At 46.0% G+C, this 15,428-nt stretch overlaps 1 protein-coding gene across 2 annotated transcripts in view; it reads left to right on the forward strand.

The window, feature by feature from the left end:
* LOC139407391 (ryanodine receptor 3-like) overlaps positions 1-15,428 on the forward strand; it is a 270,933-nt gene that overhangs the window by 158,208 nt on the left and 97,297 nt on the right. For both annotated transcript variants that reach the window (XM_071151137.1, XM_071151138.1), the window contains exons 43-47: positions 960-1,106; positions 2,155-2,281; positions 2,454-2,568; positions 10,598-10,730; positions 14,291-14,394. In XM_071151137.1, coding sequence (XP_071007238.1) covers positions 960-1,106; positions 2,155-2,281; positions 2,454-2,568; positions 10,598-10,730; positions 14,291-14,394 — 626 coding nt within the window. The remainder of the gene's footprint in view (positions 1-959; positions 1,107-2,154; positions 2,282-2,453; positions 2,569-10,597; positions 10,731-14,290; positions 14,395-15,428) is intronic.

Consider the following 15,428-nt stretch of genomic DNA (forward strand, 5'->3'; position numbering starts at 1 on the left):
AGGAGAACACTTTGAATAATAATGTTGGTTTCCATGTAGATCCCTCTGTAGAAAGGGTTCTTCATGGAACCCAAAATGGTTATTTGTCTGTCCCCATAGGAGAACACTTTGAATAATAATGCTGGTTTCCATGTAGATCCCTCTGTAGAAAGGGTTCTTCATGGAACCCAAAAGGGTTCTACCTGGAACCAAAAGGGTTCTTCATGGAACCCAAAATGGTTCTACCTGGAACCAAAAGGGTTCTTCATGGAACCCAAAAGGGTTCTACCTGGAACCAAAAGGGTTATTCAAAAGGTTATTTAATGGGACAGCCAAATAACTATTCTAGTTTCTATACAGCATGTTTTTTTTCTAAGAGTGTACACACCTTGGCCGCCTTGGATCTTACAGCCCCCCCCCCCAACAAAAAAATATTTATTTTGAGTTGCATTTTGTTTGTAGCTTAACATATAACTGAGAGACAGACTATTATCAATCTTTCTTGGATGGGCATGATGAGGAGGACTGCAGCTCTATCTCCACGGTTCATCTGTATGCACACATAGTCGTCACCTCTTCCCCCAGCCTAATCAACCACTGATTCCCCATGGCAGAAGTACAGCCATTTTCTTAAAGCAAATGGCATATTGCAAAAATAAAATAGGAGCCCTAGAGAGTAAAGGAGTTGTAACTCACAGGATGTGGAGAATACACATATTGACTAGATTTGAAATAGTAATTAGTTCCTTCTTTCTTCAGCCAACCTGAAGGACAACGGCTAGCTGGGCTCAGACATGCACTGTATCTATCTATAATATCTGTATGTGTAAAACTCTGGTATCTCCCCTCAGCCAACCTTAAGGAGTTGATCAGCCAGACCATGGCTAGCTGGGCTCAGGAGTGCAGCGTCCAGGACCCAGAGCTGCTGTTACTACTGTATGATTAAAGAGATAACACACACTCTTGGTATCTCCCCTCAGCCAATCTGAAGGAGTTGATCAGCCAGACCATGGCTAGCTGGGCTCAGGAGTGCAGCATCCAGGACCCAGAGCTGGTTCGTGTGATGTTCAGCCTGCTGAGACGTCAGTACGACGGCATCGGAGCGCTGCTCAGGGCCATGAAGAAGAGTATGTACTTGATCCTTGTGTCACGTCAATTGAGTGACACCGAGACTGATTCTGATAGTTTGACCTAATCGTTATATTTTACTATTTTGTTGTTCATCTGTCATAAGACAATTGCAGTTAAACACAGCCAAAGCCATACAGATTGTAAATATAACTTTAGTCTCTTACTATTACCAGGTTACACCATCTCTGCTGTGTCAGTATAGAACTGTCCAGTTTAACTTTAGTCTCTTACTGTTACCAGGTTACACCATCTCTGCTGTGTCAGTACAGAACTGTCCAGTTTAACTTTAGTCTCTTACTGTTACCAGGTTACACCATCTCTGCTGTGTCAGTACAGAACTGTCCAGTTTAACTTTAGTCTCTTACTGTTACCAGGTTACACCATCTCTGCTGTGTCAGTACAGGACTGTCCAGTTTAACTTTAGTCTCTTACTGTTACCAGGTTACACCATCTCTGCTGTGTCAGTACAGGACTGTCCAGTTTAACTTTAGTCTCTTACTATTACCAGGTTACACCATCTCTGCTGTGTCAGTACAGGACTGTCCAGTTTAACTTTAGTCTCTTACTATTACCAGGTTACACCATCTCTGCTGTGTCAGTATAGAACTGTCCAGTTTAACTTTAGTCTCTTACTGTTACCAGGTTACACCATCTCTGCTGTGTCAGTACAGGACTGTCCAGTTTAACTTTAGTCTCTTACTGTTACCAGGTTACACCATCTCTGCTGTGTCAGTACAGGACTGTCCAGTTTAACTTTAGTCTCTTACTGTTACCAGGTTACACCATCTCTGCTGTGTCAGTGCAGGACTGTCCAGTTTAACTTTAGTCTCTTACTGTTACCAGGTTACACCATCTCTGCTGTGTCAGTACAGGACTGTCCAGTTTAACTTTAGTCTCTTACTGTTACCAGGTTACACCATCTCTGCTGTGTCAGTACAGGACTGTCCAGTTTAACTTTAGTCTCTTACTGTTACCAGGTTACACCATCTCTGCTGTGTCAGTACAGGACTGTCCAGTTTAACTTTAGTCTCTTACTGTTACCAGGTTACACCATCTCTGCTGTGTCAGTACAGGACTGTGTCAACCTCCTGGCCTCTCTGGGCCAGATCAGATCACTGCTGTCTGTACGCATGGGGAAAGAAGAGGAGAAACTCATGATCGACGGACTGGGGTGAGAGAGGAGTGGAGGGTATGTGTGTGTGTGTGCATTTAATATTACTGTAGTGATCCATACATCTCCAGCATTGCTCAATGCACACACACTAAGGTTGTTTGATCTGGTTTAGTTCAACTATAAAACAAGTGTTAGCTCAGATAATTAGCTGGCCTCTGTGTGTTTACAGTGACATCATGAACAACAAGGTGTTCTACCAGCACCCCAACCTGATGAGGGTCCTGGGGATGCACGAGACGGTCATGGAGGTGATGGTCAACGTGCTGGGAGGAGACAAGTCACAGGTACCGTAGCTCATCAGTCTAAAGAGGAGACAAGGTGTTCTACCAGCACCCCAACCTGATGAGGGTCCTGGGGATGCACGAGACGGTCATGGAGGTGATGGTAAATGTGCTGGGAGGAGACAAGTCACAGGTACCGTAGCTCATCAGTCTAAAGAGGAGACAAGGTGTTCTACCAGCACCTCAACCTGATGAGGGTCCTGGGGATGCACGAGACTGTCATGGAGGTGATGGTCAACGTGCTGGGAGGAGACAAGTCACAGGTACCGTAGCTCATCAGTCTAAAGAGGAGACAAGTCACAGGTACCGTAGCTCATTAGTCTAAAGAGGAGACAAGTCACAGGTACTGTAGCTCATTAGTCTAAAGAGGAGACAAGTCACAGGTACTGTAGCTCATTAGTCTAAAGAGGAGACAAGTCACAGGTACCGTAGCTCATCAGTCTAAAGAGGAGACAAGTCACAGGTACCGTAGCTCATTAGTCTAAAGAGGAGACAAGTCACAGGTACCATAGCTCATCAGTCTAAAGAGGAGACAAGTCACAGGTACCGTAGCTCATCAGTCTAAAGAGGAGACAAGTCACAGGTACCGTAGCTCATCAGTCTAAAGAGGAGACAAGTCACAGGTACCGTAGCTCATCAGTCTAAAGAGGAGACAAGTCACAGGTACCGTAGCTCATCAGTCTAAAGAGGAGACAAGTCACAGGTACCGTAGCTCATCAGTCTAAAGAGGAGACAAGTCACAGGTAGCGTAGCTCATCAGTCTAAAGAGGAGACAAGTCACAGGTACCGTAGCTCATTAGTCTAAAGAGGAGACAAGTCACAGGTACCGTAGCTCATTAGTCTAAAGAGGAGACAAGTCACAGGTACCGTAGCTCATCAGTCTAAAGAGGAGACAAGTCACAGGTACCGTAGCTCATCAGTCTAAAGAGGAGACAAGTCACAGGTACCGTAGCTCATCAGTCTAAAGAGGAGACAAGTCACAGGTACCGTAGCTCATTAGTCTAAAGAGGAGACAAGTCACAGGTACTGTAGCTCATTAGTCTAAAGAGGAGACAAGTCACAGGTACCGTAGCTCATCAGTCTAAAGAGGAGACAAGTCACAGGTACCGTAGCTCATTAGTCTAAAGAGGAGACAAGTCACAGGTACCGTAGCTCATTAGTCTAAAGAGGAGACAAGTCACAGGTACCGTAGCTCATTAGTCTAAAGAGGAGACAAGTCACAGGTACCGTAGCTCATTAGTCTAAAGAGGAGACAAGTCACAGGTACCGTAGCTCATTAGTCTAAAGAGGAGACAAGTCACAGGTACCGTAGCTCATTAGTCTAAAGAGGAGACAAGTCACAGGTACCGTAGCTCATTAGTCTAAAGAGGAGACAAGTCATAGGTACCGTAGCTCATTAGTCTAAAGAGGAGACAAGTCACAGGTACCGTAGCTCATTAGTCTAAAGAGGAGACAAGTCACAGGTACCGTAGCTCATTCGTCTAAAGAGGAGACAAGTCACAGGTACCGTAGCTCATTAGTCTAAAGAGGAGACAAGTCACAGGTACCGTAGCTCATCAGTCTAAAGAGGAGACAAGTCACAGGTACCGTAGCTCATTAGTCTAAAGAGGAGACAAGTCACAGGTACCGTAGCTCATTAGTCTAAAGAGGAGACAAGTCACAGGTACCGTATCTCATTAGTCTAAAGAGGAGACAAGTCACAGGTACCGTAGCTCATTAGTCTAAAGAGGAGACAAGTCACAGGTACTGTAGCTCATTTGTCTAAAGAGGAGACAAGTCACAGGTACCGTAGCTCATTAGTCTAAAGAGGAGACAAGTCACAGGTACCGTAGCTCATTAGTCTAAAGAGGAGACAAGTCACAGGTACCGTAGCTCATTAGTCTAAAGAGGAGACAAGTCACAGGTACTGTAGCTCATTAGTCTAAAGAGGAGACAAGTCACAGGTACCGTAGCTCATTAGTCTAAAGAGGAGACAAGTCACAGGTACCGTAGCTCATTAGTCTAAAGAGGAGACAAGTCACAGGTACCGTAGCTCATTAGTCTAAAGAGGAGACAAGTCACAGGTACCGTAGCTCATTAGTCTAAAGAGGAGACAAGTCACAGGTACTGTAGCTCATTAGTCTAAAGAGGAGACAAGTCACAGGTACCGTAGCTCATTAGTCTAAAGAGGAGACAAGTCACAGGTACTGTAGCTCATTAGTCTAAAGAGGAGACAAGTCACAGGTACCGTAGCTCATTAGTCTAAAGAGGAGACAAGTCACAGGTACCGTAGCTCATTAGTCTAAAGAGGAGACAAGTCACAGGTACTGTAGCTCATTAGTCTAAAGAGGAGACAAGTCACAGGTACCGTAGCTCATTAGTCTAAAGATATATTCTCTTCTCGTCTAGTTAAAGTACTGGACTTATGTGAATACATTAAGATATAAACGGGATCATAGATACATTCAATATAATTCAAGAGTTGAATCAAAATGTTTAAATCCTTTCTCATCAAATAAAGCTTTTTTTAAATAGCACATTTCAGACACGAATGCAACACAATGCGCTTCACAAAAATAAATAAATAAGCAATGAAAATAAAATACAAATATTTATTACACAAGAAAAATAAGAAGATGAAAAAACTAAAGAATAACAATTTAAAACTAAAAGGCAAAAAAATAAAAAATATCCCTGAGGAAAAAGGTGTGTTTTAAGATCTGTTTGAAAATGTCCACAGTTTCGTCCCCCCTCAGGTTCTCTGGCAGGCTATTCCAGAGGCTGGGGGCATAGTAACTAAAGGCTGGGGGTATAGTAACTAAAGGCTGGGGGCATAGTAACTAAAGGCTGGGGGCATAGTAACTAAAGGCTGGGGGCATAGTAACTAAAGGCTGGGGGCATAGTAACTAAAGGCTGGGGGCATAGTAACTAAAGGCTGGGGGCATAGTAACTAAAGGCTGGGGGCATAGTAACTAAAGGCTGGGGGCATAGTAACTAAAGGCTGGGGGCATAGTAACTAAAGGCTGGGGGCATAGTAACTAAAGGCTGGGGGCATAGTAACTAAAGGCTGGCGGCATAGTAACTAAAGGCTGGGGACATAGTAACTAAAGGCTGGGGACATAGTAACTAAAGGCTGGGGGCATAGTAACTAAAGGCTGGGGGCATAGTAACTAAAGGCTGGGGGCATAGTAACAAGAGGCTGGGGGAATAGTAACTAAAGGCTGTCTCTCCATGCCTCTTGGTCCCCCTCAGGTTCTCTGGCAGTTTATTCCAGGGGCTGGGGGCATAGTAACTAAAGGCTGTCTCTCCATGCCTCTTGGTCCCCCTCAGGTTCTCTAGCAGGCTACTCCAGAGGCTGGGGGCATAGTAACTAAAGGCTGGGGGCATAATAACTAAAGGCTGGGGGCATAGTAACTAAAGGCTGGGGGCATAATAACTAAAGGCTGGGGGCATAGTAACTAAAGGCTGGGGGCATAGTAACTAAAGGCTGGGGACATAGTAACTAAAGGCTGGGGGAATAGTAACTAAAGGCTGGGGGCATAGTAACTAAAGGCTGGGGGCATAGTAACTAAAGGCTGGGGACATAGTAACTAAAGGCTGGGGACATAGTAACTAAAGGCTGGGGGCATAGTAACTAAAGGCTGGGGGCATAGTAACTAAAGGCTGGGGGCATAGTAACTAAAGGCTGGGGGCATAGTAACTAAAGGCTGGGGGCATAGTACCTAAAGGCTGGGGACATAGTAACTAAAGGCTGGGGACATAGTACCTAAAGGCTGGGGGCATAGTAACTAAAGGCTCTCTCTCCATGCCTCTTGGTCCTAGGCTTTGGGGTAGTTAAAAGGCCAGTGGCAGAGGACCTGAGGGACCTACTGGGTACATAGCTTAAAAGCATGTCTGATATGTATTGTGGTGCACAATCGTGGATTGATTTAAAACCAATAGAAGAGTCTTAAAACTCACAGACAGCCAGTGCAGAGACTTTAAAACGGATTATGTAATGTGTGCTCTCTGTCTGGTCTTGGTCAGAACCCGAGCTGTAGCGTTCTCTATGATTTCTAGTTGACCAATGGCTTTCTTGGGTAGACCAGACAGGAGAGTATTACAGTAGTCAAGCCTGCTTGTAAATAAAGCATGGTTGAGTCTCTCTGTATCAGCCTGAGAAACAGTGGCACCTAAGAATAGGTCTGTGTACATTTTGATCCTTTGTTTTCCGAATGAAAACGGTACTAGATTTGAAAATGTCCGGTTGACCCGTTTTTGAATAAAACGTTTTAATAAAAATGCTTGTTTTTACATATAAAACCGAAAAACATCTTGATATTTCGCTGTTCAAATCTAGGTGGGGTTAAATGTGGAATGCCTGGTCAAGTACACAGCTAACACTTCCTGTCCTTTCAAAGTAGGAGGCAACCTTTCTAACTCCAGTCTATGAAGCTATGAATCTATTATCTATTCATGAATTGATTAATAGCTGCCCATACCATAACACAGTGCCAAGATATATTATTATATACAGTGCCTTGCGAAAGTATTCGGCCCCCTTGAACTTTGCGACCTTTTGCCACATTTCAGGCTTCAAACATAAAGATATAAAACTGTATTTTTTTGTGAAGAATCAACAACAAGTGGGATACAATCATGAAGTGGAACGACATTTATTGGATATTTCAAACTTTTTTAACAAATCAAAAACTGAAAAATTGGGCGTGCAAAATTATTCAGCCCCCTTAAGTTAATACTTTGTAGCGCCACCTTTTGCTGCAATTACAGCTGTAAGTCGCTTGGGGTATGTCTCTATCAGTTTTGCACATCGAGAGACTGACATTTTTTCCCATTCCTCCTTGCAAAACAGCTCGAGCTCAGTGAGGTTGGATGGAGAGCATTTGTGAACAGCAGTTTTCAGTTCTTTCCACAGATTCTCGATTGGATTCAGGTCTGGACTTTGACTTGGCCATTCTAACACCTGGATATGTTTATTTTTGAACCATTCCATTGTAGATTTTGCTTTATGTTTTGGATCATTGTCTTGTTGGAAGACAAATCTCCGTCCCAGTCTCAGGTCTTTTGCAGACTCCATCAGGTTTTCTTCCAGAATGGTCCTGTATTTGGCTCCATCCATCTTCCCATCAATTTTAACCATCTTCCCTGTCCCTGCTGAAGAAAAACAGGCCCAAACCATGATGCTGCTGCCACCACCATGTTTGACAGTGGGGATGGTGTGTTCAGCTGTGTTGCTTTTACGCCAAACATAACGTTTTGCATTGTTGCCAAAAAGTTCAATTTTGGTTTCATCTGACCAGAGCACCTTCTTCCACATGTTTGGTGTGTCTCCCAGGTGGCTTGTGGCAAACTTTAAACAACACTTTTTATGGATATCTTTAAGAAATGGCTTTCTTCTTGCCACTCTTCCATAAAGGCCAGATTTGTGCAATATACGACTGATTGTTGTCCTATGGACAGAGTCTCTCACCTCAGCTGTAGATCTCTGCAGTTCATCCAGAGTGATCATGGGCCTCTTGGCTGCATCTCTGATCAGTCTTCTCCTTGTATGAGCTGAAAGTTTAGAGGGACGGCCAGGTCTTGGTAGATTTGCAGTGGTCTGATACTCCTTTCATTTCAATATTATCGCTTGCACAGTGCTCCTTGGGATGTTTAAAGCTTGGGAAATCTTTTTGTATCCAAATCCGGCTTTAAACTTCTTCACAACAGTATCTCGGACCTGCCTGGTGTGTTCCTCGTTCTTCATGATGCTCTCTGCGCTTTTGACGGACCTCTGAGACTATCACAGTGCAGGTGCATTTATACGGAGACTTGATTACACACAGGTGGATTGTATTTCTCATCATTAGTCATTTAGGTCAACATTGGATCATTCAGAGATCCTCACTGAACTTCTGGAGAGAGTTTGCTGCACTGAAAGTAAAGGGGCTGAATAATTTTGCACGCCCAATTTTTCAGTTTTTGATTTGTTAAAACAGTTTGAAATATCCAATAAATGTTGTTCCACTTCATGATTGTGTCCCACTTGTTGTTGATTCTTCACAAAAAAAATACAGTTTTATATCTTTATGTTTGAAGCCTGAAATGTGGCAAAAGGTCGCAAAGTTCAAGGGGGCCGAATACTTTCGCAAGGCACTGTATTGTATATTTTATTATAATTTTTTCCAAGTGATAGGACTACTGTTTGTCTGGGAAGAATCCAAGGAGATCCCAAGGGCATCCCAAGGAGATCCCAAGGAGATCCAAATAGCTGTGATGTTAACAGCCATACAGGCGCTGTACTGTCAGGTTTATCTGTAACATGATCCCAGGAAAGTCAGTATGTTGAGCCCTAGCTATCAGCACATATAGGGATCCTACCCAAGATCAACCACACAGTACCCAGAAGGAGAGAGTAAGGAGATACAGGGGAGTTTGGCAGGACATGTAAGGGGGTAAGGGTAGGTAGAGGGGTGCTGGAGGGGAATGTCCAGGAGAGGATTGGAGGGGGTACAGGTCTGGTAATGTGATGTGAGGGGTAGAGGAGCAGGGACTCTCATGCCAGTCCTTTTTGGGGTGTGCAATAAGACTGGGGTATGATTTAATACTGTCTGAGTGTGCCAACAGCCAAGCATGAGCTGAACAATGCCATGCATCCCCAGACAGCCTGAGTGACAGACAAACAGACCTACCGCAAGCCGTCAAATCTGGTTGGCAATCTCATTAGTCAGGACCAGTAACATTAATTCCTCCACTGTTGGCCGATACTTGATCTGTCCAGGTCGTTTACAGTGTGTGTGTGTGTGTGTGTCTTTGTGTGTGTGTGTGTCTTTGTGTGTGTGTGTGTGTGTGTTTGTATTCAGTGCCCCATATGGACCACCAAAGTCATTGCTTGTAAGCAGGTCTAAGCATACGTCAGATTTACAGTTTGTTGTGAAGGACTGTCTTGTAACGTTGTCAACAGTCCTTTGAGCTGGGGGGGGGGGGGGCTGTTTTCAACGATGTTGATTCAATAACATGACATGAGCTCTTCTCTCTATTCTAACTCGTGATCTCAAACAGACACAGTCTCCCATTGACAAGTTACTTTCAGATTTTTGGCCACAATCTATCTGCAATATTAAAGCTTTAAATTAAATAAAAGTTACTTGGCCCTAGTTTTCTGGGGGGGGGGGGGGGTGGGGTTAACATAAGAAGAACAATATTTTTTTTTCTGTCATAACAAATAGACTAATAATGTAATATTCTATACTGAACAAAAATTTAACTCAACATGCCACAAATTCAACAATTTTACTGAATGACAGTTCATATAAGGAAATTAGTCAATTGAAATGCACTGTAAAGTCATTATGCCCTAATCTATGGATTTCACATGACTGGGCAGGGGCGCAGCCATGGGTGGGCCTGGGAGGGCATATGCCACACAATCAGAATGAGTTTTTCACCACAAAGGGCATTATTACAGACAGAAATACTCCCCAGTTTCATCAGCTGTCCATGTGGCTGGTCTCAGATGATCCTACAGGTGAAGAAGCCAGATATGGAGGTCCTGGGTTGGCATGGTTACATGTGGTTTGTTTTTGAGAGCCAGGGGGGACCAACTGCCAAATTCTCCAAAATGATGTGGGATTATGGCAGAGAAATAAACGTTTTCTCTGGCAACAGCTGGTGGACATTTCTGCAGTCAGCATGCAAGTTGCACGCTCCTTCAAAACTTGAAAGATCTGTGACATTGTGTTGTGTGACAAAAAAGGCACATTTTAAATCAGCCTTTTATTGTCCCCAGCACAAGGTGCACATGTGTGATGATCATGTTGTTTAATCAGCTTCGTGATATGCCACACCTGTCAGGTGGATGGAATATCTTGGCAAAGGAGAAATGCTCACTAACAGGGACGTAAACAAATTTGTGCCCAGATTTGAGAGAAATAAGGTTTGTGTGCGTATGGAACATTTCTGGGATCTTTTATTTTAGCACATGAAACATGGGACCAACACTTTACATGTTGTGTTTATAGTTTTGTTCAGTATATTATATGGTTAAAAGTTATGTTTCCCTCTCTCTTTTTAGGAGATAGCGTTCCCCAAGATGGTTGCCAGCTGCTGTCGGTTCCTGTGTTACTTTTGTCGTATCAGCCGACAGAACCAGAAGGCCATGTTTGACCATCTCAGCTACTTACTGGAGAACAGCTCTGTCGGACTGGGTGGGTAACAGGAGAGAGGGGAAGGTGGCTCAGAGAGGGAGGGAGGGAGGGAGGTGGGGAGGGCACCCCAGCAGCCTACTGGAGAACAGCTCTGTCGGACTAGGTGGGTAACAGGAGAGAGGGGAAGGTGGCTCAGAGAGGGAGGGAGGGAGGGAGGGAGGGAGGGAGGGAGGGAGGTGGGGAGGGCACCCCAGCAGCCTACTGGAGAACAGCTCTGTCGGACTGGGTGGGTAACAGGAGAGAGGGGAAGGTGGCTCAGAGAGGGAGGGAGGGAGGGAGGGAGGGAGGGAGGGAGGGAGGGAGGTGGGGAGGGCACCCCAGCAGCCTACTGGAGAACAGCTCTGTCGGACTGGGTGGGTAACAGGAGAGAGGGGAAGGTGGCTCAGAGAGGGAGGGAGGGAGGTGGGGAGGGCACCCCAGCAGCCTACTGGAGAACAGCTCTGTCGGACTGGGTGGGTAACAGGAGAAAGGGGAAGGTGGCTCAGAGAGGGAGGGAGGGAGGGAGGGAGGGAGGGAGGGAGGTGGGGAGTGCACCCCAGCAGCCTACTGGAGAACAGCTCTGTCGGACTGGGTGGGTAACAGGAGAGAGGGGAAGGTGGCTCAGAGAGGGAGGGAGGGAGGGAGGGAGGGAGGGAGGGGGGGAGGGCACCCCAGCAGCCTACTGGAGAACAGCTCTGTCGGACTGGGTGGGTAACAGGAGAGAGGGGAGGGAGGGAGGGAGGGAGGGAGGGAGGGAGGGAGGGAGGGAGGGAGGGAGGGCACCCCAGCAGCCTACTGGAGAACAGCTCTGTCGGACTGGGTGGGTAACAGGAGAGAGGGGAAGGTGGCTCAGAGAGGGAGGGAGGGAGGGAGGGCACCCCAGCAGCCTACTGGAGAACAGCTCTGTCGGACTGGGTGGGTAACAGGAGAGAGGGGAAGGTGGCTCAGAGAGGGAGGGAAGGAGGGAGGGAGGGAGGGCACCCCAGCAGCCTACTGGAGAACAGCTCTGTCGGACTGGGTGGGTAACAGGAGAGAGGGGAAGGTGGCTCAGAGAGAGAGAGAGGGGGGCGGGGAGGAGTGAAGGAAGGAGCGAAGGAAGGAAGGCGAGAGAGAGAGAGAGAGAGAGGGCACCCCAGCAGCCTACTGAAGAACAGCAGAGTTGGACTGCTCTGTCACTGTTCTCCTAACAAGAAGGGTATGCATTAGGGCATAGTGAGAGAGGACATACATATGTAAGAGAGGAGAGAGGGAATGGTGGCAGAGAGAGAGACAGTGCAAAGAAAACAAACAACAGCAGTATGGGCTTGGCCTGGGTTATCGGCCTAGGTTATGGACCTGACTTGGGTTATTGGCCTGGTCTGGGTTATCGGCCTGGTCTGGGTTATGGACCTGACCTGGGTTATGGGCCTGACCTGGGTTATCGACCTGGGTTATTGACCTGGTCTGGGTTATGGTCCTGACCTGGGTTATGGGCTTGGCCTGGGTTATCGGCCTGGTCTGGGTTATGGACCTGACCTGGGTTATGGGCCTGACCTGGGTTATTGGCCTGGTCTGGGTTATGGACCTGACCTGGGTTATCGGCCTGGTCTGGGTTATGGACCTGACCTGGGTTATGGACCTGACCTGGGTTATGGGCTTGGCCTGGGTTATCGGCCTGGTCTGGGTTATGGACCTGACCTGGGTTATGGGCTTGGCCTGGGTTATCGGCCTGGTCTGGGTTATGGACCTGACCTGGGTTAGTAATAATGTGTACACTGTCCCCTCTGTTTGTGGGACAAAACACTGCATGAGCTCTGTCTCCCCCGAGGAGCTCTGGGACAGAGGAGACAGAGGGGAGGAATGGTACTGAGACAATGACAATCAGATAGCGGGTGACAGAGAGTGGGAGAAGAAACACTCTGTTCTGTTGTTCCTGCTAGCAAGGCAAAGGAGGGAGAGTTAGAAGTATATAGAGAGGAGAGAAGTGATGGAATGAGAGAATGAGAGGGCACAGTTTGGCTTTTGTCCCTGGGGCTGGTGCAGTGACTGGGGCTGGACTGTGACTGGGATTGGGTCTGGGGCAGTGACAGGGGTAGTGACTGGGGTAGTGACTGTCCCTTTTACTAGGGGACTCAGCTGTCCCCTTCACTAGGGGACTCAGCTGTCCCCTTCACTAGGGGACGCAGCTGTCCCCTTCACTAGGGGACTCAGCTGGACTCAGCTGTCCCCTTCACTAGGGGACTCAGCTATCCCCTTCACTAGGGGACTCAGCTGTCCTCTTCAATAGAGGAGACTGACAAATAGGTAGAGGACAGAGGGATTAAGATGTCAAAGAGAGAGTGATGGAGAAGGGAAGGTGAGAGAGAGATGGAGAAGGGATGGTGAGAGAGTGATGGAGAAGGGAAGGTGAGAGAGTGATGGAGAAGGGAAGGTGAGAGAGAGATGGAGAAAGGAAGGTGAGAGAGTGATGGAGAAGGGAAGGTGAGAGAGTGATGGAGAAGGGAAGGTAAGATGGAGAAGGGAAGGTGAGAGAGATGGGAAAAGGTAGCATAGAGAGCAATCAAGAAAGGGAGAGATGGAGAGAAGGAGATCTGGAATGAAAGAGAGAGCGAGAGGGATAGAGAGGACAGGGTGATGGGGTTATTTAGGGATGCAGTGCATAGAGTGATGACTCACTAGGGTTGGACTGTGAGGAATAGCTGCTGACCTTACTGTGAGTGATAGGAGATGTGACTGATAGGAGATGTGAGTGATAGGAGATGTCTCATTCTCAAGATCATAGCACGTAATGGGCACATACAAATCACCCTCATATACTATTCTCTATGCAAATCACCCTCATATACTATTCTCTATGCAAATCACCCTCTCATACTGTTCTCTATGGGCTTAGAAGCAAATGGTTGTAATTGATGCTAAAGCTTTTCAAATTGATTTAAAATTGTTTTATAGCGCTGATATGCTGAGGACAATTGATGTACGAATAGCTGCTGACATGAACACCTCACCTGAAAGGCTTTTCAAGATAACAACACTTAATGGGCACACATTCAAATCATCTCCGCGTTTGTGTTTCGAATCAAATCGTTGTAATTTATACTACTGCCCTTTTGGCAGCAACGGTTCTAAATAGTTTCATATTGATTTCAAAGCACTAATATTATATGCTGACTGTACTAAATGTGTCACAACATTTTTTTCCTCACATCTTATTTATCCCCTAACTATACACTGGCCCCTACAGACAGACTCCCCAGCACTAATGGGAGGTAACCAAATCAATGGCTGGCTGGGAGGTTGGAAGTAGGAAGTGCATCAGGATTTGATGTAATGGTATAAATGGTATGCAGTTTAAGAGATGCAGAGACACTGCCCCCTGCTGGTAGAACAGGAATGTGCGTGTCGTTTCCTGTCTGTCTGTCTCTCCCCAGCCTCTTATTACAATTGAGAGATTTAGTGGGTGTCAAAAATAAAGTGCTCTTGTATCGTTTATTCCATGTCCACAATAGTGAACATGACAGTTGACGTTTCTGCCGAGTGGCCTTTCTCACGACAAGAGGCAGGAAGTGAAATGTTTTAGTTTTCTTCCATTGTCTCCTCAGCCTCCCCAGCAATGAGGGGTTCTACTCCCCTGGACGTAGCAGCGTCTTCAGTGATGGACAACAACAGCCTGGCCCTCGCTCTGGAGGAGCCTGACCTTGAGAAGGTGGGAGACACACTGTCTGTCACTCTGCCGCATTATATAATACACATCCCTCGACTTCACCTGTCCATTATATAATACACATCCCTCACCTTCACCTGTCCATTATATAATACACATCCCTCACCTTCACCTGTCCATTATATAATACACATCCCTCACCTTCACCTGCCCATTATATAATACACATCCCTCACCTTCACCTGCCCATTATATAATACACATCCCTCACCTTCACCTGCCCATTATATAATACACATCCCTCACCTTCACCTGTCCATTATATAATACACATCCCTCACCTTCACCTGCCACATTATATAATACACATCCCTCACCTTCACCTGCCGCATTATATAATACACATCCCTCACCTTCACCTGCCACATTATATAATACACATCCCTCACCTTCACCTGTCCATTATATAATACACATCCCTCACCTTCACCTGCCACATTATATAATACACATCCCTCACCTTCACCTGCCGCATTATATAATACACATCCCTCACCTTCACCTGCCCATTATATAATACACATCCCTCACCTTCACCTGCCACATTATATAATACACATCCCTCGACTTCACCTGCCCATTATATAATACACATCCCTCACCTTCACCTGCCCATTATATAATACACCTCCCTCACCTTCACCTGCCCATTATATAATACACATCCCTCACCTTCACCTGTCACATTATATAATACACATCCCTCACCTTCACCTGCCACATTATATAATACACATCCCTCACCTTCACCTGTCCATTATATAATACACATCCCTCACCTTCACCTGTCACATTATATAATACACATCCCTCACCTTCACCTGCCACATTATATAATACACATCCCTCACCTTCACCTGTCCATTATATAATACACATCCCTCACCTTCACCTGTCCATTATATAATACACATCCCTCGACTTCACCTGCCCATTATATAATACACATCCCTCACCTTCACCTGCCCATTATATAATACACATCCCTCACCTTCACCTGCCACATTATATAATAC

Source organism: Oncorhynchus clarkii, chromosome 4 (genome assembly GCF_045791955.1).
Source record: "Oncorhynchus clarkii lewisi isolate Uvic-CL-2024 chromosome 4, UVic_Ocla_1.0, whole genome shotgun sequence".
Classification (NCBI taxonomy): Eukaryota; Metazoa; Chordata; class Actinopteri; order Salmoniformes; family Salmonidae; genus Oncorhynchus; species Oncorhynchus clarkii.